General features: G+C 36.7%; 1 protein-coding gene across 1 annotated transcript in view; it reads right to left on the reverse strand.

The window, feature by feature from the left end:
- Positions 1 to 795: 795 nt before the first annotated feature.
- Positions 796 to 23,782, reverse strand: part of LOC128646999 (olfactory receptor 11A1-like) — a 39,464-nt gene continuing 16,477 nt past the window's right edge. Inside the window, exons 3-4 of the mRNA XM_053699809.1 lie at positions 1,825 to 1,993; positions 796 to 1,751 (exon numbers count right to left, since the gene is read on the reverse strand). Of these exons, the coding sequence (XP_053555784.1) occupies positions 796 to 1,751; positions 1,825 to 1,993 (1,125 nt within the window). The remainder of the gene's footprint in view (positions 1,752 to 1,824; positions 1,994 to 23,782) is intronic.

The following is a 23,782-nucleotide window of genomic DNA, read 5'->3' on the forward strand; positions in this document are numbered from 1 at the left end:
CATAAGCTGTATAAACTCACATATCAGTAAGATTGCCTATTATGTTACAGCTGTATAATGTGCTTGAGGTTAGGGTGCATGATACAAAGCAGGAACTACATTTTTGCTGTGGCTGCCTTGCTCTATATTATTGTTAAATTATTTTTTTAAATATATTTTGTGTAACTTTAAAACTGTGTAAAAATGCAAAAATGTAAAGCTCAGATGATGTATCATGCACACTAACCTGATTTGTAATTTTAAAATCTAGGGAAGAGGAGTGGGAGTTGTGTAAGATTTGACAAATAACAGTATTCTTTTATTTGAGAGCATACATGGGGCCTATTTATCAAGCTCCATATCTAAAGACCGCTGCTCCATAACTTGTCCGCCTGTTCGGAGGCCGCGGACAGAAATCAACCCAATGGAATACGATCGGGTTGATTGACACCCCCTGCTAGCGGCCGATTGGCCATAAATCTGCAGGGGGCGGCATTGCACCAGCAGTTCACAAGAACTGCTGGTGCAATGATAAATGCCGACAGCCTATGCAGGGGACATGATACGTTACATTGTATCATGTCCGCTCGCACTATGTTAAATATGCCCCAAAGTCCTTTTTAAGTATATGTAATGCATATTTATATTGTTTTTTTAAAGCTATTGCATCAGAATATGGCATTGTGAATATTTATTTTCTCATGTAATACAAATTTGAACTAACAATGCTAAATTATGGTATAGGCAAGTACACTACATATGTGTCTGGCTACTCCAATAAAAAGTAAAATTAATGTATATGTTGTATTTTTATTATTATTTTGAAAACAAATTTAAGTTCCTTATGGCTTTAATTAATGCTGTCTGAAGTTCTTGATTTCTTAAACTGTAAATTACAGGGTTTAACAAAGGAGTGACTATCGTATACATCAAGGATAATAATGTGCTAACATTTAAGTATTTTCTTTGAGAAGGTGACACATAAAGAGCAATCAGTGATCCATAATATGTGCATACTACTGAAAGGTGAGAACTACAGGTGGAGAAAGCTTTTTTTCTACCAGTCAAGGAAGGGATCTTGAATATAGTATGAATAATAACGACATATGTAATAACAATAAAAATAAAAGGTAACAGTATTATTGCAGAAGCAAAAAAAAAAGTCTCTATTTCAACTATGGAAGTATCTGAGCAAGACAGCTCTATAAGAGCCATATGATCACAAAAATATTTATTTATTATATTGGGACCACAATAATATAACTGACTTAGCAAAATCAGAGTTAATGTTGTTATGAAAAAGCTTGTTAGCCAACACCATATAACCAGATAGGCACAATAGCTGAAGTTCATTAAAGATGTATAATGCAGTGGGTTGCATATTGCAAAATATCGATCATAAGACATAATGGCAAGCAGAAAACATTCTGTAGTTGCTGAAGAGCTAAAGAAAAAGTATTGTGTGCGACATTCACGTACAGTTATTGAACCATCTCCCGATAACAAATTATGTAACATATTTGGAACAATATTTGTTGTAAAAATAATTTCAGATAACGATAAATTGCAGAGGAAATAGTACATTGGATAATGAAGACGATAAGTGGTTACCACCAATAAAATGATGAGAAGATTACCAGACATTGTAAAAATATAAATGATCATAAATAAAAAAAAGAGGATAATCTTTAAATCATTCAAGTCTTGAAAACCCAGGAGAAAAAAGTTACAGACATTTTCCGCTGATTTCAAAGAACCAAATATATATTTCCCTAGAAACAGAAAGAATAATAGATTATTATAAAGATGTTTGTTGGATAGTTCATTGACGTGATGCTTTCTCACCTCTATATTTTCCAAATGTTTTATTATTTTTATCACAAATCAATCCTTTCTGTTTTTTTAGTGGATTTGCAGGACTGCTAGTCTCTGATCGTGAGAAATATACATAGCATTTATGAGATAAAATTGTTGGAGGTGTACAAGGGATCTGGGTGAGCACATTTCCTAGAGCCTAGAACAGCACAAAGTAAAAAAAAAATAAAAAACTGCATTTTCTAATTTTCCATACCCAATTTGCATCTAAAAAATAACTACAGAATCCTAAACTTTGTTGTTTGTGAAGGTGGATTAATGTTAAATGTATAATCATAAGTGTTTTATTTCAAAGTTTATAAAGATTACAGCTTGCATGATATTCTTTACCTTGTATACTACAGAAAATTACATAAAAAAAACAGTTATGAATTATAGGTGACTTCTGCGTTTTTTTATTCTTATAAACTAGAAATATTTACTGAAAGCACATGCTCTTCTACAAATACAGGGCTAAATTACAAGTGGAGCTCTAATTTATTCTTCGCCCGCAAATGAGCAAATGTGTCTGTTTGCGGGTACGCAATAATTAACCAGCTATTACAAGTGGCTAGTTATTGCTACCACAAATATATGCACGCAGGTTAGCAAGCAAATTACAAGTTGAAAGTAAAACTTTTGCACATGACCAAAAACCCGACGTACTAACTTTTTCTCCCCTTAGACATCAATCGAGAGTGCAGAAGAAGAAGAAACTAACACTAATTGCTTACGCTAACCCCAAAGAAGTTATTCATTTCGCATTCCAATGTTCCTCACATACAGGAAAAAAAAATTTTATTTGATATTTATAAATATGTATGTATCTGTCTGTCTATATATATGTTTATATGTACTCAAGAAATGACACTTTGCTACAATGTAAGGTAGTGAGTGTACAGCCTGTATAACAGTGTAAATTTGCTGTCCCCTCAAAATAACTCAACACACAGCCATTAATGTCTAAACCGTTGGCAACAAAAGTGAGTACACCCCTAAGTGGAAATGTCCAAATTGGGCCCAGTGTCAATATTTTGTGTGGCCACCATTATTTTCCAGCACTGCCTTAACCCTCTTGGGCATGGCGTTCACCAGAGCTTCACAGGTTGCCACTGGAGTCCTCTTTCACTCCTCCATGATGACATCATGGAGCTGGTGGATGTTAGATACCTTGTGCTCCACCACATTCCATTTAAGGATGCCTCACAGATGCTCAATAGGGTTTAAGTCTGGAGACATGCTTGACCAGTCCATCATCTTTACCCTCAGCTTCTTTAGCAAGGCAGTGTTCGTCTTAGAGGTGTGTTTGGGGTCTTTATTATGTTGGAATACTGCCCTGCGGCCCAGTCTCCGAAGGGAGGGGATCATGCTCTGCTTCAGTATGTCACAGTACATGTTGGTATTCATGGTTCCCTCAATGAACTGTAGCTCCACAGTGCTGACAGCACTCATGCAGGCCCAGACTATGACACTCCCACCACCATGCTTGACTGTAGGCAAGGCACACTTGTCTGTGTACTCCTCACCTAGTTGCCGCCACCCATGCTTGACACCATCTGAACTAAATAAGTTTATCTTGGTCTCATTGGACCACAGGACATGGTTCCTGTAATCTATGTCCTTAGTCTGCTTGTCTTCAGCAAACTGTTTGTGGGCTTTCTTGTGCATCATCTTTAGAAGAGGCTTCCTTCTGGAACAACAGCCATGCAGACCAATTTGATGCAGTGTGCAGCTTATGGTCTGAGTACTGACAGGCTGACCCCCCACCCCGTCAACCTCTGCAGCAATGCTGGCAGCACTCATACATCTATTTCCCAAAGACAGCCTGTGGATATGACGCTGAGCTGGTGCACTCAACTTCTTTGGTCTACCATGGTGAGGCCTGTTCTGAGTGGAACCTGTCCTGTGAAACCGCTGTATGGTCTTGCCCACCTTGCTGCAGCTCAGTTTCAGGGTCTTGGCAATCTACTTATAGCCTAGACCATCTTTATGTAGAGCAGCAATTATTCTTTTTCAGATCTTCAGAGAATTATTTGCCATGAGGTGCCATGTTGAACTTCCAGTGACCAGTATGAGGGAGTGTGAGAGCGATAACATCAAATTTAACACACTTGTTTCCCATTCACACCTGAGACCTTGTAACACAAACGAGTCACATGACACCGGGGAGGGAAAATGGCTAATTGGGCCTAATTTGGACATTTCCACTTAGGGGTGTACTCTTTTTTGTTGCCAACCGTTTAGACATTAATGGCTGTGTGTTGAGTTATTTTGAGGGGACAGCAAATGTAAACTGGTATACAGGCTTTACACTCACTACTTTGCATTGTAGCAAAGTGTAATTTCTTCAGTGTTGTCACATGAAAAGATACAATAAAATATTTACAAAAATGTGAGGGGTGCACTCACTTTTGTGGGATACTGTGTGTGTGTATGTATATATACATATATATATATATATATATATATATATATATACACAGTATATATATATGTATATATATGTGTGTGTGTGTGTGTGTGTGTGTTTGTGTGTATATATATATATATATATAAAATTACTGTGTATATATATATATATATATATATATATATATATATATATATATATATGTTTAAATAGGTTGCCAGCTTAAGGTAATAGTGTCTTTGCTACTAAGTATTAATTGGGCCCCTTTATGAATCATGTGGTGACCCAATTAGTGCACGGTAATCTAAAATTGATAATTTGTACAAATGAAGGATTATAAATAGATTATAGCCAGCACAAACTTATTTCCAGCTAATTACTCCACATACTGTGTCATAATAAGGAGAGACATACCCAGATAGTGTTCAAAATCAAATTATTTTATATAGCCTACACCAGAGACATTTGACAGTCTGCTTTTTATAAATACAAAGAAGCAAGGACTAAGTGCAAATAATAGGGTACCCCAAGACCTAGTTCCATATATTAATTATGCATTAAACTTACAATAAGAATGCAATACAACATGGTATATAGGGGGTATAACCATAACCAAAATTTAAAGAACATATGAGCTGAGTATAGAGATATGTTAGTTCAGCGTCCCAAATTGACGGTGCAATCAAGCAACCGCTCAGAATACATTCCTATGGACATACATTTCAGAAGCTCATTATCAGATATCCACAGTCCCGTAAGGAAAAGTAGCCAGTTAGGGAGTCATCAGAATAACAGTTTGTCTCACCAATGTATCAGTAGATCTCCTCTGACTCTGTAGCCTCCGGCTACTCTTACCACACTTTTTTAGTGCACGCCTCCGGATCCTTGTGCTGCTGTCGGCTATGCCTGCCGTCAACCTAATAGTTGGATACTGCACACTGATCTCCGTTATTACGCAGTCGGCTCAACACGCCGTTCACCAAAAATCTTGGATGCTGCTAGATGCTGCTGGCGTTTCAAAGTAGATGTGACCGGGCGGGATTCTGTGTTCAGCGTTTAGTATATCCCATACACTTTGCAACAAAGTTACCAATCTTCAAACATCAAGGTGCTACTGCCCACATTGAGTTTCCAGTGGGAGTAGCAATTGCTTCACGCAACGTACGTTTCACCTGCTAGTGCTCAGGCTTTCCTGAGGCTGAGGTACTGCCTTTTATTCATAATGGATTTTTGCTATTAGTCAGCTGTAAAATAGGTAATCGCAGGCTGTCAGGTGTCTCTATATTCAGCAGTATCGCCCAATTAAAGGCATATCGCTTAAGGAGTGGGAACTATGGTGACTGAATTCAACCAAAATTATTATTGTTAACTTTACTCTCTTATCTCACCTCTTACATATTTGGAGAGTTCAATAGCTGCAGTTAATGTAATACAAGATGGGAAATAAACAAAATAAAATAAAATGATATAAAGTAAATAGTAATTTTGGCTCTAGCTTGTCATTACTCAGCAAGGAATGGTGCATAATTAATTTCTTCATTGAGACCCATTGGCTGCAGGGAATTCAAATTGAATATCCACTTACATTCAGCTTTTAACAGATGATTATCAGTCACCTCCTCTAATTAAATTGATCAGCTCTAAGCCCATCCATCTAAGATCAACATCACTGCTATTATGACATTCCGCAAAGTGTCTAGCTACTCCACTAGTTTTAACCCTTTCTTTTAAAATGTCCCTACGATGCTCCTTAATTCTCTCATGCACCTCTCTGTAAGTTTTTCCGATATAGAATTTCGGACAAGAGCAAGAAACAAGGTAGACAACCCCCTCACTTTTACATGTAATATGTCCCTTAATCCTGAAGGAAGGTGCCCTACAGGCAGTTAGTGATGGGTAATCACCTACAATTTTCCTCACCTCACTATCAATAGTTAATACTTTCCAGTGTTTACTCAAAATAGACCTGATATCTAACCATTTATTATTGTAAGTCGAAGTAAATCTTACAATACTTTCTTTTTGTTTGGTGTCATTATACAGTAACTCTTCTCTTGGTGTCTGGTAGGCACGTTGATACCCCTTATTAATACTGTTTCTAGAGTAGCCACGCTTCTGAAATCTCACCTTTTGATCATAGGCATGTTCTCTAAATTTAGCCTTAGTTGAACAGTTTCGCCAATGCCTTAAAAATTGTCCTATCGGGATTGAATTAATTTGAGATGGTGGATGGTGGCTACTCGCCTGTAATAAAGTATTAGCTGCTGAATGACTCATGTTGTGCCCCCACATATGTGTGATAATTTAGTCTCACCAAACTTCAGAGAATAATAATAAAAAATAAAATAAATGGAATGTAGCTCTATTCTTGTAAACAGCAAGTAAATATAACTTATTCTACTAGCATGTACAAGGTGAGCATTTACTTTTAGTAATTGAAGTGAAAAGTATGGTATAATCCTCAATGTAAGATAATAATAAATCTTATGAGAGAAACTTATTAAGCCTCTATAATATAAGCAATGATTCCTTAATATTATCGATAAAGAAAAAATGAGGACAAATCCTTTATATTCAGGATAAGAAACGAAGTGATAGATTTCAACTCTAGATAAAGTAATGTTCAAGTATCTTTCCTTAAGCTTCACGCACTCACACAAACACTCTAAAATATATATACAATGTTCCAACACACACGCAATATTGACCAGCAAGGAGGAGGTTAATTCAGTGTAATACACCTCAGGTAAGTAAAGACACTTAGCGTTATATTTGGAAACCTTATGCTTTGTATACAATACGATACCCAAACCAGCGTGGTGACAAATCCAGATTTCCCCAGAAGCGATGGTGTAGCGTGGAGAGCGGTAATATCAGCAGAGTAAGTGCTAAACCGGAGATTAGTTGAGAGCGGCGTCCCGGTAGCAGCTTGTGTGAGTGCGGCTTCAGCCGCGAGTGGATTGAGTTCCGGTAGCGTAGGGATATGATTAGAAGTATCAGTCCAAAAGAATCAGGAAAGAAGTGCAGCAACTATGAGACACAAACAGCCTTCAAAAATAAAATAGTTAAGACCTGAAAGGAAAAAGTACACTGCTTGAAATGAGCAGGAACACAGGATGAGAGAATCCACTTTAATTTTCAGGCACTGAGTAATGGAAAAGCACTTCCTTAAATAGGAGGAAGTGCTGATAGTCAGAAAGTCTTAAAGGGATATCACATCCCCCCCTTCTCAGGGAATCACCCCCGGGGATTCCAGACCAGGTTTAAGGGGGTAACGGTGATGAAATGACTTCACCAGACGAGGGGCATGAACTTCTGAATGAAGATGCCAGGAATCATCCTCTGGACCATAACCCTTCCATCTGATGAGATATTCTAATTTGTTTCGTCGAATCCTAGAATCCAGTATCGATTCAACTTCAAATTCCTCTTGAAGATCCACTGAGATAGGAGGCGGAAGATCAACTGCCGTGCGTGTCATTGAATGAAAAGGTTTCAATAATGAAATATGGAAGGTGGGATGAAACTTGTAATCCTTGGGTAACGTGAGCTTGACCACATTGGGATTTATTATCTGCTCTACAGGGTAGGGTCCCAGGAACTGGTTAGCCAATTTCTTGCTGGGGACCTGAAGTTTGAGATTTTTAGTAGAGAGTAACACTAAGTCACCTATTTTATATTCAGGTCCAATCGAATGTTTCCGATCATAGTATTTCTTTTGGTATTCCTTAGCCTCAGCTAGATGTGTTTTCAATACTTTCAATCTATCTTGAAGTTTGGAAGAAAAATCTAAAGCTGAAGGGGAATTCACTGTTTTGTGGGACAAGGTTATAGTGTTAGGATGGTACCCATAAGTTGCGAAAAAGGGGGATGTTTTGGTTGAGGAACACAATGAATTATTATGAGTAAATTCTGCCATTGGAAGGTAAATTAGCCAGTCATCTTGTAAATGTGAAATATAACAACGTAAAAAGTGTTCAATGGTTTGGTTCAGTCTTTCTGTCAACCCATTTGTCTGTGGATGGAAAGCAGTAGTGTAACGATGATCAATTTTCAGTAGCTTACACAAAGATCTCCAGAAGGAAGAGGTGAATTGGGTACCCCTATCAGTAATAATATCAGAGGGTAAACCGTGTAGTCTTACAACCTGATCAAGAAATACTTTGGCTGTAGTCATGGCAGTTGGTAATCCCTTGAGTGGAATAAAATGTGCCAGTCTTGTTAAATGGTCGACTACTACCATGATAGTGTTATATTGTTGTGATGCAGGTAACTCCACTATAAAATCCATGGCAATAGTACTCCATGGTTTATCTGGAATGGGCAGAGGTCTAAGTAACCCTATGGGTTTTTTATGTTCAATTTTATTTCTAGCGCAATTCTCACACCTAGAGACGTAATCATAAATGTATTTATTCATCCCTGGCCACCAAAACTTACAACGGGTAAGTTCAATGGTTTTCTGTATACCTGGGTGACCAGATATGGTGTCATCATGGGTATGTGTGAGAATGGAAGACCTTATTTTTTCAGGTATGTATAACTTTTCCTCATGATAAAAAAGACCTGTAGTAGGATCTTTAGAACAATTCTGTAGTGGTATTGAATCATGTTTTAGAGCAGTGTAAATCTCTTCTTCTAAAGGTGTTAAGGTACCTATTATCTTTTCTGGAGGGATAGTGAAGTTAGGTTGTTCATGAGGAAGTAACTCATGAATACGAGAAAGTGCATATGCCTTTGTGTTTTGACTCCCAGGTTTATAAGTTATTAAAAAGTTAAAGCGATCTAAAAAAAGTGACCACCTTGCTTGTCTAGCTGTTAAAGTCTTATTCTTCTTTAAGTATTCTAAATTTTTATGATCAGTATAAATAAGAAATGGAATTACTGATCCTTCTAGTAGGTGTCTCCATTGTTCTAGTGAACACTTAATAGCAAGGAGTTCTTTGTCTCCAACACTATAGTTAGCTTCAGCACAAGTCAAAGTTCTTGAATAGAACGCAATGGGATGAACTTCACCTGTCTCCTTATTTTGTTGGGAAAGAATAGCTCCAATGCCTGTGTTCGATGCATCAACTTCCAACAGGAATTGTTGATCAAAATTAGGCAGTGTTAGTATTGGAGCTGTTGTGAACATTTCCTTAAGACTATCAAAAGTCTTCTGGGCTTGTTCAGACCACTTAAAGCGCTGTTTTATACTAGTTAATTGTGTTAGTGGTTTTATCACTGAGGAGAAGTTTTTAATAAATTTACGGTAATAATTTGCGAAACCAATAAATCGCTGTAATGCTTTTACTGTAGTGGGTATAGGCCAGTCTTTAATTGCGGCTACTTTTTCAGGATCCATTTCTATTTTATTTGGGGTAAGTATATAACCCAAAAACTTTATTTTAGAGACATGGAAAACACATTTTTCCAACTTTGCATATAACTTATGCTCCTTGAGACGAGTAAGAACCCACCTAACATGTTTTTCATGTTCTATGGGAGATTTCGAATAAATCAGAATATCATCTAGATATATGATGACACAGATATCCATTAGATCATGAAAAATCTCGTTGATAAAATGTTGGAAGGTTGCGGGAGCATTGCTTAGACCAAAGGGCATTACGTTATACTGGAAAAGACCATAACGGGTTCTGAACGCAGTTTTCCATTCGTGTCCTTCCTTTATGCGAATAAGATTATAAGCGCCCTTTAGATCTAATTTTGAGTAGATCGTGGCCTCATTTAATCTTTCGAGTAACTCTGGTATGAGAGGTAGAGGATACCTATTTTTGATTGTTATTTCATTCAATGCCCTGTAGTCAATAATCGGTCTTATTGTTCCATCTTTATTGCGTACTAAAAACAGTCCTGCAGCAGCAGGGGATGTTGAGTGTGAGATGAACCCTTTTCGCAGGTTTTCATCTAAATATGATCTTAGATATACCAATTCTTCTTGTGAAAGAGGGTAAATCTTTCCATGTGGTATTTGAGATCCCGGTATTAAATCAATGGGACAGTCAAATTCCCTATGTGGTGGGAGGTTTTCTGCCTCCTTGAGGTCAAACACCTCTGCCAGGTCCTGATAAATTTGAGGCAGCTCATGTTCTATAGTAGAGATTACCTGATATGGAAAACAAGTCTTTATACAATAGTCAGAGTCAAAGATTACTTGTGGTGATGACCAGACAATATGAGGATTATGTATTTGTAACCAGCTAAAACCTAAGATGATAGTATGCATGTAGATAGGTATGAGGTCAAAAGTAATATATTCGGAATGTCCTTGGTCAGTTGTTATGAGTAAAGGGATTGTCTGATGGGTAATGGGGCCCTGTTGTATAATAGAACCATCAATAAGTTTAACTGAAACAGGATGTGTTTTGACAACAGTTGGAATTTTATTAAGCTTAACATATGCTATATCTATATAATTTCCTGACGCCCCAGAATCAATCAAAGCGTTAGATTGCACGTTTTTCTGATCCCACTGTAAAGAAAAGGTGAGAGTGAGATGTGGATTTTGGGTAATGTGAAAAATATTGTGATTGAAACTACCCTTACCCTTTTTCTGTCTCAGTAGAGATGGTCAATTTGTGACGGAGTGGTCCTTTTGTCCACAATAAAGACAGAGATTTTCTAATCTGCGTCTGGCTTTTTCTTCTGGGGTTAGAGGACCCCTTATAGTTCCAATTTCCATAGGAACCTGGTTTGAAACAGTTTTTTCCATGGTTGTAGAACAGGGATAGGAACGTCTGGGCACAACTTCATAGGAAGCTCTTTCAGCCTTTCTTTCACGTAACCTTCGGTCCAAAGTGGTGCTTAATTTCATCAAACCATTCAGTGTGTCAGGCATCTCTAATCGTGACAATTCATCTTTAAGGGATTCAGAGAGACCCAATCTGAATTGGTTCTTTAAGCTGATCTCGTTCCATTGAGAGTCATCTATCCACATTTGGAATTCAGTAATATATTCTTCAATGTTTCTTTTCCCCTGTCTCATAGATCTTAGTTTATTTTCAGCTGTTATTTGAGTGTGGGAATCCTCATACAAGGCAGTCATGGCTAGAAAAAATTCTTCAAGCGAATCTAATATTGGATGTTCACTTTCAAAGAATCTATTGGCCCAGGAGCGTGGCTCCCCCTGGAGGAAGGAAATAGTGGTACAGACCTTTATCCTTTCACTATGGTATGTTTTAGGTCTAAGTGAGAAAAGAAGTTTGCATGCACTTTTAAAATCCCTGAATTCGCTGCGCTTGCCAGAGAAGGGTTGTGGGTATTGTATGTGAGGTTCAGCAAATCCTGCTTCTTTCCCTGACATACAATCTTTTCTTAAGGTTTTGAGTGCTTTATTTTCAGTTTGTACCTCTGTTAAGGCTCTAGCAAGATATTCTAGTTTTTGATGAATATTAGAAAATTCATTTTTAATTTCATTGGGATCCATCTTCCCAAAAACAATAAAAAAAAAACTTTTAGGCCTGAAAATTCTGTGATAATTTAGTCTCACCAAACTTCAGAGAATAATAATAAAAAATAAAATAAATGGAATGTAGCTCTATTCTTGTAAACAGCAAGTAAATATAACTTATTCTACTAGCATGTACAAGGTGAGCATTTACTTTTAGTAATTGAAGTGAAATGTATGGTATAATCCTCAATGTAAGATAATAATAAATCTTATGAGAGAAACTTATTAAGCCTCTATAATATAAGCAATGATTCCTTAATATTATCGATAAAGAAAAAATGAGGACAAATCCTTTATATTCAGGATAAGAAACGAAGTGATAGAGTTCAACTCTAGATAAAGTAATGTTCAAGTATCTTTCCTTAAGCTTCACACACTCACACAAACACTCTAAAATATATATACAATGTTCCAACACACACGCAATATTGACCAGCAAGGAGGAGGTTAATTCAGTGTAATACACCTCAGGTAAGTAAAGACACTTAGCGTTATATTTGGAAACCTTATGCTTTGTATACAATACGATACCCAAACCAGCGTGGTGACAAATCCAGATTTCCCCAGAAGCGATGGTGTAGCGTGGAGAGCGGTAATATCAGCAGAGTAAGTGCTAAACCGGAGATTAGTTGAGAGCGGCGTCCCGGTAGCAGCTTGTGTGAGTGCGGCTTCAGCCGCGAGTGGATTGAGTTCCGGTAGCGTAGGGATATGATTAGAAGTATCAGTCCAAAAGAATCAGGAAAGAAGTGCAGCAACTATGAGACACAAACAGCCTTCAAAAATAAAATAGTTAAGACCTGAAAGGAAAAAGTACACTGCTTGAAATGAGCAGGAACACAGGATGAGAGAATCCACTTTAATTTTCAGGCACTGAGTAATGGAAAAGCACTTCCTTAAATAGGAGGAAGTGCTGATAGTCAGAAAGTCTTAAAGGGATATCACAATATGCCTGTTTATACCTCGGGAAGTGGGAGATGGAGAATATTTTGGATTCTTCTACAGAAATTGAAAATAAAATTGATCTTTGGATTAGGTATATTGACGATGCCCTATTACTATGGAAAGGAACAGTAAATGAACTACATGAATTTATGACTAAATTGAACCAGAATGAATGAAACCTGAAATTTACATATTCATATAGTATTAATGAATTAACCTTTCTAGATTTGAGAATCACTAAATTGAATGATCAATTAATTACTGAATCATATAGGAAGCCGACAGCAGCTAATGCTTTATTACAGGCGAGTAGCCACCATCCACCATCTCAAATTAATTCAATCCCGATAGGACAATTTTTAAGGCATCGGCGAAACTGTTCAACTAAGGCTAAATTTAGAGAACATGCCTATGATCAAAAGGTGAGATTTCAAAAGCGTGGCTACTCTAGAAACAGTATTAATAAGGGGTATCAACGTGCCTACCATACACCAAGAGAAGAGTTACTATATAATGACACCAAACAAAAAGAAAGTATTGTAAGATTTACTTCGACTTACAATAATAAATGGTTAGATATCAGGTATATTTTGAGTAAACACTGGAAAGTATTAACTATTGATAGTGAGGTGAGGAAAATTGTAGGTGATTACCCATCGCTAACTGCCTGTAGGGCACCTTCCTTGAAGGACAAACTAGTCCATAGTCACTTTATCAATCCTGCAACAAGTGAGAAACAAAATTGGTTAAGCAAAAGAAAGAAGTGTAGTGGTTCAGTCATTTGTGGAAAATGCATTGTTTGTAAATTTATGATGAGGGGAAATAAAGTCTCTAATACTGAGGGAAAAACCTTCAGAATTAAGGGACATATTACATGTAAAAGTGAGGGGGTTGTCTACCTTGTTTCTTACTCTTGTCCAAAATTCTATATCGGGTAAACTTACAGAGAGGTGCATGAGAGAATTAAGGAGCATCGTAGGGACATTTTAAAAGAAAGGGTTAAAACTAGTGGAGTAGCTAGACACTTTGCGGAATGTCATAATAGCAGTGATGTTGATCTTAGATGGATGGGCTTAGAGCTGATCAATTTAATTAGAGGAGGTGACATTGATAATCATCTGTTAAAAGCTGAATGTAAGTGGATATTCAATTTGAATTCCCTGCAGCCAATGGGTCTCAATGAAGAAATTAATTATGCACCATTCCTCGCTGAGTAATGACAAGCTAGAGCCAAAATTACTATTTACTTTATATCATTTTATTTTATTTTGTTTATTTTGTATCTTGTATTACATTAACTGCAGCTATTGAACTCTCCAAATATGTAAGAGGTGAGGTAAGAGAGTAAAGTTAACAATAATAGTTTTGGTTGAATTCAGTCACCATAGTTCCCACTCCTTAAGCGATATGCCTTTAATTGGGCGATACTGCTGAATATAGAGACACCTGACAGCCTGCGATTACCTATTTCACCACTGACTAATAGCAAAAATCCATTATGAATAAAAGGCAGTACATTAGCCTCAGGTAATTATGACGCTTGAGAAAGCCTGAGCACTAGCAGGTGAAACGTATGTTGCGTGAAGAAATTGCTACGCCCACTGGAAACTCAATGTGGGCTATAGCACCTTGATGTTTGAAGCTTGGTAACTTTGTTGCAAAGTGTATGGGATATACTAACCGCTGAACACAGAATCCCGCCCAGTCACATCTACTTTGAAACGCCAGCAGCATCTAGCAGCATCCAAGATTTTTGGTGAACGGCGTGTTGAGCCGACTACGTAATAATGGAGATCAGTGTGCAGTATCCAACTATTAGGTTGACGGCAGGCATAGCCGACAGCAGCACAAGGATCCAGAGGCGTGCACTAACAAAGTGTGGTAAGAGTAGCCGGAGGCTACAGAATCAGAGGAGATCTACTGACACATTGGTGAGACAAACTGTTATTCTGATAACTCCCTAACTGGCTACTTTTCCTTACGGGACTGTGGATATCTGATAATGATCTTCTGAAATGTATGTCCATAGGACTGTATTCTGAGCGGTTGCTTGATTGCACCGTCAATTTGGGACGCTGAACTAACATATCTCTATACTCAGCTCATATGTTCTTTAAATTTTGGTTATGGTTATACCCCCTATATACCATGTTGTATTGCATTCTTATTGTAAGTTTAATGCATGATTAATATATGGAACTAGGTCTTGCGGTACCCCATTATTTGCACTTAGTCCTTGCTTCTTTGTATTTATAAAAAGCAGACTGTCAAATGTCTCTGGTGTTTGCTATTTAAAATAATTAGATTTTGAACACTATCTGGGTATGTCTCTCCTTGTTATGACACAGTATGTGGAGTAATTAGCTGGAAATAAGTTTGTGCTGGCGATAATCTATTTATAATCCTTCATTTGTACAAAATATATATATATATATATATATATATATATATATATATATATATATATTGTATATATATATATTGTGTATATATATATATATATATATATATATATATATATATACACACACACACATACAATAGCCGTTTCAGTCAAATACATGGCTATATACCATATATCTTCTAACCCATTATAAAAAAATATTAGTATTTACATGAATATTTTTTATCAGATAGTGTTTATATGGGTGTAATTGTTTATTTTAATTTATATATGTTGTGTTAGGTGCAACTTTTATTTTATCCCTAACTATTTACGCAAGGTCTTTAGTCTTGCTAACCTGATGCGCATTGAATTAGATTCTGTTCGAACAAACACATTTACTTTCAACTTTTAATACAAATATAATGTGCCTGCTTGTAATCTAGCCCAATATATTATTAGATACTGTATATTATTAGATATATTATTAGATATATTATTAGATTGAGTAACTTATAGATATAGCACCAAATTGATGTTAAATTAATTGCTTGCAAAAAATTAAGATGGCTTTAACGCACGGTTATAATATGTCTCAGCTGTGAGTGATTTATTGTTTAATGTTATAGTGGAAAATAAAGAATGGTAAAAGTATAAACTTGGCACCATCATAATGACATTTAATGATGTACATGAGAACAAAATAGGTATCTATTTTGTAGGCTCTTGTTCTAAGCACATAATGATTATTTTTTTTTTAAATTAGGTTAGGACTTTAAACTTACATTCAGTGTATTAGAGCAAATGTTACTTAGAAAAAAGAGAAATTGAAGCCTTTTATGCTTATCTGCACATATACAGCACTTCAGTAAGTCATTAGCAAATGATTTTCCCTATCAATCCAGGTGGTTTTGAATAATAATATATGGATGCATTTTAGCTGGGATGATATATTAGAATATATTACAGGATAGTAATATTCCTCATATATTTTATTACCCTTTTTTAAGTTACTGAATGTTTTCTAAATAATATTTAAGTTGTTAATTACATATAAAATATTTCATACAGTTGCTAAATTTCTTATGTTATGTGTTTTTAACAAATCAAAACAAATGTTTATCAAAAAAGTTAAACCTTAGGAAAAAAATAGTTACACTTCGCTTACCTCCAGAAACAAAAAGTTGCACGTTTTTTGTTCCGTTTTATGCCATGAGTTTTTCCAAGTATTTATATATTTTCTTATACTCAAACTGATCAGTAGGGAATGCAGAACATTTCTTTTTCTAATTGCTCCCTTGTGATAGTTTGTATTATTCCACACACAGTTGTATACCTTTAATGCTAAAAAAAAAAGATAAGTACAGTTCAGTCACTGATATTGTGTATGATGAAATAGTGAAGTTTTTTATAGTAATAATATCAACTAGAAATACATTTGTAACAAAATACCTTACTAAGGCCTAGATAACGAGTGGAGCACAAAATTTGCACTCCACTCAGAAATACCAGTGCATGCAAATGTGCGCTGGTATGACAAGTTAAGGGCAATGCGAACACAACCTCACGTTCACAATGCCTGGAAGCCTTGCGCTCATGAGAGCATGCTCCATAGGCTCCAATGGGAGGCGTGTTCTCATGCCGTGAAACGCGGAAAAGAACCTAGCGCAGCACTGGGGGTAAGTCACGGAGACTTGGGCAGCAAATTTAAAATATATATGTATATGAATATATACATATATTTATGTTTTATATGTGTGGTTATTCACATATTAACACATAAATATATATGTATATAAGCATATACATATATATTTATTTGTTTATATGTGTGGTTATTCACATATTAACACATACATATATATGTATATAAGCATATACATATATATTTAAAGTAAAAGCATAGTCCCTATAGACTGCAATGTAAAGGCACATTTCAGTGCCGTTTTTTTTCTTACACCCTACATCCCTTCACTTTAAACCCTTTTTTAATTAACCAGAGGTCTGACCTCTAATCTTATATAGGTGTTGATCACCATCTTACACTTGTTTTCAAAACATAACAATTTCCAAACTTTGGATGGTTTCCTCAGAGTGTTTTCCCAGTGATTATAATTCCAAAATTGGAGTTAGCTGTGTCAATTTTTCTTGCCGTTTTGGAATAATAAAAAAAAAAATCTGCATGAATCTTGACACACAAAATGGCAATGTCAGGGGTTTAGCGGCAGGGATAGGCACGAGTCAAGGCTGTGGCGGACATTTTCTAAAGTAAAGACCTTTAGTGAAGGACACCAAGGTGCATTTACAATTAAAACTATTATTTTATAGTGCTGAATTTTATTATACTGATGCAGATACCACTGATCCTATAACCAGCCCTTGTCTGGCTATACACATGTGCCAGTGTCACTTCTGTGTCTTTGTATAGAGCTGGGTGTTATTATACAGATGCAGAAGATACACATCCAGTATCACCCAATATTGCTAGCAGTCTCTTGACAAGCCACTAATTTTATTCAAACTAAATATTTTCCCTTTCCTATTATTTAATCAGAAAGAAAAGATATACTAAGGTTATGATTCGCAACCTTACTATAGCTTTCTTTCTATTTAAATACTACTTATAATAAACCGCAGGTGCTGGTCAAAGTGCTTTACCTTTGAATATAAAGCTCCAGGGACACAGTGGCAGCTTGCTTCTTGAATCTTCCCTCTCTCTCTGTCTCACTCAGAGTCATTTTCTGGTACTAAGCGGCATCATGTTGGAGTGGCCACAACCCTGCAAAACGTGGCGCCGCGTGTGTTAAGGAGGAGTCAGGACCAGTATTCATCTGTCTTACTCCTCCCTCCCCACAGCAAAATGGGCGGCGGACACTGCAAGGGCCAGTCACGGACACCAGTGTCCGTGTACGGACACCTTGCCTATCCCTGTTTAGCGGTTATATCTCAGATTAAAGGGTCTGTATGTTGATTGAAGTCTTTTGATATTGTATAGGGATGCTAATAGGTGACACGTGTTCAATTAAAATGTTAAGCGTCAAAACCAAAGATATTAGGTTGTATGTCTCTCTAAGGCCCCGATGATCGAAAGTGCTATGAAGTGGCGAAATATTCAAAGTGATCCTCCGCAATGTCAAATGAGCCTGGCTAAATATTCCAAGCTCTCGACATAGCAGCATCGCTGAGAAGTGTTTACTATACATGCCATTGGTCAGCTATGCTGGCTATAGACAACATCCAGCATCGCCAACCATATTGGCAATGTGTAGTAAAGGGATCCCTTGAATAGAACTACAATGCCTAACCACTAATCCTAATAACCTAAACCAACATACACCATGATCACAAACTAATACTACACTAATAAATATCTAAACTGCCCCATACCCAACACAAGTATCTATCCTATTAACCCCTATGCCATCACATAATCACTATAAGTTGCTATTAACCCCTATGCTGCCACATACCAATTGCAAGTATCTATCCTATTAACCCCTCAACTGCCACATACCTATCGCAAGTATCTATCCTATGGACTTCTATGCCCCCACATACCCACCACACATCTCTAACTATTAACCACAATGCCGCAACATACCTATCACAATAAACTATTAACCGCCATATACTCATCACAGTAAACTAACTATTAACCGCCATATACCCACCACAATAAACTAACTATTAACTGCCATATACCCACCACAATAAACTAACTATTAACCACCACATACCCACTGCAAGACGGTAACTATTAACCCCTATGCCGCCACATGCCCATAGCAATAAACTATTAACCACCATATACCCATCACAGTAAACTAACTATTAACCGCCATATACCTACCACAATAAACTAACCTTTAACTGCCATATACCCACTGCAATAAACTAACTATTAACCCCTATGTCTCTAACTATAAACCCCTATGCCACCACAAACCCACCACTTGTATCAAACTATAAACCCCTATGCTGCCATATACCCACCGCTAGTATCTAACTACTAAACGCTATGCTGCCATATACCCCAAACATAAACTAACCTAACACCTAACCCCCTCTAAACTAAACCCTCTAAGTTATCAAAAAATAAAAATCTAAGCAAATAATAATACATTTAAAATATAAAACGCCAAACCCAGAACGCAATCTAACCTTACTCTACCTAACACCTATCCCCCCTTTTAAAGGAACCCACCTCTAAAGTAATCCCCCCCTCTAAACTAACCCCACTAAGTTACAAAAAAAAAAAACTTACAGAAAAAAAAAAAAATACAAAAAATAATAAATTACAGTATCCACAATTAAAAAAACACCATTATACCTAACACTAAACTATATGGCTCATAAAATAAAAAAACACCCATAGCAAAAAAAAAGTTACAAAAAATAATAAATTACAGTATCCATAATAAAAAAAAAAACCTAATACCTAACACTAAGATAAATAGCCCTTAAAATGACTTTTTGTAGGGCATTGCCCTAAAGTAATCAACTTTTTTTTTTTAACAAAAACAACTTACAAACCCCCCCTATAATACAAGTAACCCCCACACCACCCAAAATAACAAAATCTAACTAGAGAAAAAAAAAAGTTAAAATAAAAAACCCTCTTCTTAAAAATTAAAAAAGCACCACAAAAAAGCCTAAACTAACCCCAAAAGTGGTACTTATGATTGGGTAATCCAGCTTCTTTTTATCCGGGGGGACCATCTCCGTGGCCGTAAAGGAAGACTTTGGTGGCCTCTTCTGCCTGCCGCCTCTGCTCCGCAATCATCAACAAAGGGGCCCACTTCATCCAGGCTCCAGGTGTCGGAGGCCCGTCTTTGGAGAGGTGGACTTCAACAGCCTCTTCCGCCGCCTACACTCCACACTCTTCAGTTATTCAGGGAGCCCTGGTTTTCATGGAGTCTCCACTGCACACTGGAATCCCGGAAGTGCAGAACCCCAATATATAGGGGTACCACTTAATTATGTTCAAACAGAAAAGTCCCATGTTGTGCAGCTGCATCTGAGCCTGAACCATAACCAAACTGTGTACAGGTCATCCAATTAAAGCGGTCAGAGCAGAGTGCCATAGCTACGGCAGATCAAACCGCTATAGAATGGCTAGACTAACAGACAGGAGAGAAGGTAACAGCCTGATACGTTTCGTGCCCTCTAGTGGCACTTAATCATAGGTTATCGAGTGTAAGAAGGCATACCCTACAGGGAGATTAATTAACCCCTTATTAGCAATACAGAAATCACTAATAAAAACAATGGTGATTAAAAACAAAACCATAAGGATCAATTAATAAATAAATTGAAATACCTATTTCACAAATGTACATAGAATATTTAGATCACCGACACTTATAGCAAGAGATGGTATATACATATTTATATTTATAATAAACAATCATTAATGTTATATTAAAGATATGAGTAGGTAACAAACTGAAGGGACATTAAAGAGATGTGTCACATTTTTACGAGTTACCAATGAAGCAATAGATATATTTTAGTATTATAATGGGATGCTTAAAAAATGCTAACCAAGCCACATATTATGTCAATGTCTGGTTAATTATCTATGAAATAATTTATATTGCATTCTTTATTCATACCACCTGGTATATGTGAGTGGATCCAGAATAGTTCCTTTTTATCCAGATTTTTTTGCTTATTACCTCCCCTTGGCTGAATAGTAGCTATGTCTATAATTTGTATAGACATATCTGCAACATGTGAAAAATGAAAACCTTTGAAATGACTAGTCGCAGCTGAGTCTTTAAGTCATTTTTAACATCCCTAACATGCTAGACAAATCTAGTCCTTACTTCCCTTGAGGTTTTACCTACGTACTGGCAATGAAATATATTGCATATTAGAAGGTAGACCGCAAATGTAGTTTTGCAATTCACATACAATTTTATATTGTATTGGGAATTATCAAAGCTTGAAACAAAAATATCCCCAAATTACCAAATTGGAGCAAGTGATACAATCTTTCCTTCCACATTTATAATTACCTTTTCTAGACAGCCAGTTATGGGTACCTATTGTTTTATTATTTTTCACTAAGCTGGGGGCAAGCAATCTGGCTAAGGTTTTGTTTTATTTAGGAACAAATCTAAACGTATTAATTATTGGTTTAAGAATTTCATCCCCTGATAGTATATGTAGATGTTTCTTAAGAATTTCACTACATCATTATATTGTTGCGAATATTCTGTAGTAAATAATATTGTATCCTTACTACCACTATTCACAAAATGTGTATTGGTAGTGATATGACATTGGTGAGTGTCAGTATTGTTAGGTTTATGCTCCTGATTTCTTACTGATATTCTACAGTCTTCTAATAAGGTTGAATCATAACCCCTCTTAATTAATCTATCTTTTAATTCTATAGATTGTTGTTCATAGATTATGCCAGATTTGGTGTTCCTAGGTAGACTAATAAACTGACCTTTAGGAATGGCCTTAATTAAATGTTTGGGATGCTGTGAGGCAGTGTGGAGGACAGTATTAGCAGCAGTTGGTTTTCTGAATGTTTAGTGATTATCTGATTATCAGTGATCTGAAGAGTAAGATCCAAAAGTCTATTATATTTTCCAGTATGTGTTGTCTAGTATATTCTCCAGTAAATTGTAAACCCAATTCATTTGAATTTAAATATGTCTAAAACTCACCCAAAAGATTAATGTTCTCGTCATCTTGTCCCACCAACAACAGATCGTCAATGTATCGAACAAAAAGCACTATTTGTTCCTGCCAGGGGTTACTTGTAGTATAAATATATGACAGTTCCCACCATGATAAAAATATTGGCAAATGCTGGGGCAAATTTTGCCCCCATGGCGGTCCCTCTTACTTGCAAATTGTACTCATTGTCGAACATAAAATAATTATGAGACGGCAAGAATTGTAAAACCTCACCAACATAATATCTTAACAGTGCTTCTAAGTCAGATTCTTTCTCCAAAAAGTACTCAACAGCTTTAATACCTATATTTTGTGGTATACTAGTATATAAGGATGTTATATCTGCTAAAAACCAGCAATAGTTAGATTGCCATTCAATTGTATCGAGTGTGTGTAAAAGATGAGATGTATCTTGTAAATAGCTCAGCTGTCTCTTAGCTATGGGCTGCAAAACACTATCCATCCATTCCCATAGGGGTTTTAACAGTGAGCCAATACCGGCCACTATAGGTCTCCCTGGTGGACGATCTTTATTCTTGTGTACCTTTGGTACATGGTGAAATATTGGGGTAATAGGGTTCTGTGGGACTAATGTATCTAAATCAGTAGGGCTAAATACACCCAATAAGACACCATCCTAAATTAATTTACACATATCTTTTTGAACTTATGGACAGGATTATATGAAAGTTGACGATATACTGTATTATCTGAGAGCTGTTTCAAGGCTTCCTGAAAATAATATGTCTTATCCATAACAACAATACTGCCACCTTTATCAGAATTTCTGATCACAATTTCTTTATTATCTTGTAAAGCTTTTATTGCAGCACATTCTTTGTGTTTTAAATTTAAGGTGACAGTATTTTTGCCATAGCTAATTTTATCCTCCAATTTGAAAATGTCATCCTTTACCAATTTTTGATAGACATTAATCATTTGGGCCCCTGAAGTTTACTGGATAAAACTGCAACCTATTTTTCTTAGGTTTTTTAAGTTTATCTACAGGGGCCCCAGAATCAATTTCGGTATATAATTCATTTAGAGTGACTACAGAACAAGCATCCCCAAATGATAGATGAGGGGAAGCAATTAACAGTATCTCACAAAAGTGAGTACACCCCTCAAATTTTTGTAAATATTTTATTATGTCTTTTCATGTGACAACACTCAATAAATGACACTGCTACAATGTAAAGTAGTAAGTGTACAGCCTGTATAACAGTGTAAATGTGCTGTCCCCTCAAAATAACACAACACACATCCATTAATGTCTAAACCGTTGTCAACAAAAGTGAGTACACCCTAAGTGGAAATGTCCAAATTGGGCCCAAAGTGTCAATATTTTGTGTGGCCACCATTATTTTCCAGCACTGCCTTAATCCTCTTGGGCATGGAGTTCACCAGAGCTTCACAGGTTACCACTGGAGTCCTCTTCCACTCCTCTATGATGACATCACAGAGCTGGTGGATATTAGAGACCTTGCGCTACCCCACATTTGATGATGCCCCACAAATGCTCAATAGGGTTTAGTTATGGAGATATGCTTGACCAGTCCATCACCTTTACCCTCAGCTTCTTTAGCAAGGCAGTGGTCGTCTTGGAGGTGTGTTTGGGGATGTTATCATGTTGAAATACTGCCCTGCGGTCCAGTCTCTGAAGGGAGGGGATTATGCTCTGCTTCAATATATCACAGTACATGTTGGCATTCATGGTTCCCTCAATGAACTGTAGCTCCCCAGTGCCGGCAGCACTCATGCAGGCCCAGACCATGACACTACCACCACCATGCTTGACTGTAGGCAAGACACACTTGTTTTTGTACTCCTCACCTGGTTTCCGCCATCACAGTTGACACCATCTGAATTAAATAAGTTTATCTTGGTCTCATATGACAACAGGACATGGTTCCAGTGTTCCATGTCCTTAGTCTGCTTGTCTTCAACTGTTTGCGGGCTTTCTTGTGCATCATCTTTAAAACAGGCTTCCTTTTGGGATGACAGCTATGCAGACCAATTTGATGCAGTGTGAGATGTATGGTCTGAGCACTGACAAGCTAAGCCC

Source organism: Bombina bombina, chromosome 2 (assembly GCF_027579735.1).
Source record: "Bombina bombina isolate aBomBom1 chromosome 2, aBomBom1.pri, whole genome shotgun sequence".
Lineage (NCBI taxonomy): Eukaryota > Metazoa > Chordata > Amphibia > Anura > Bombinatoridae > Bombina > Bombina bombina.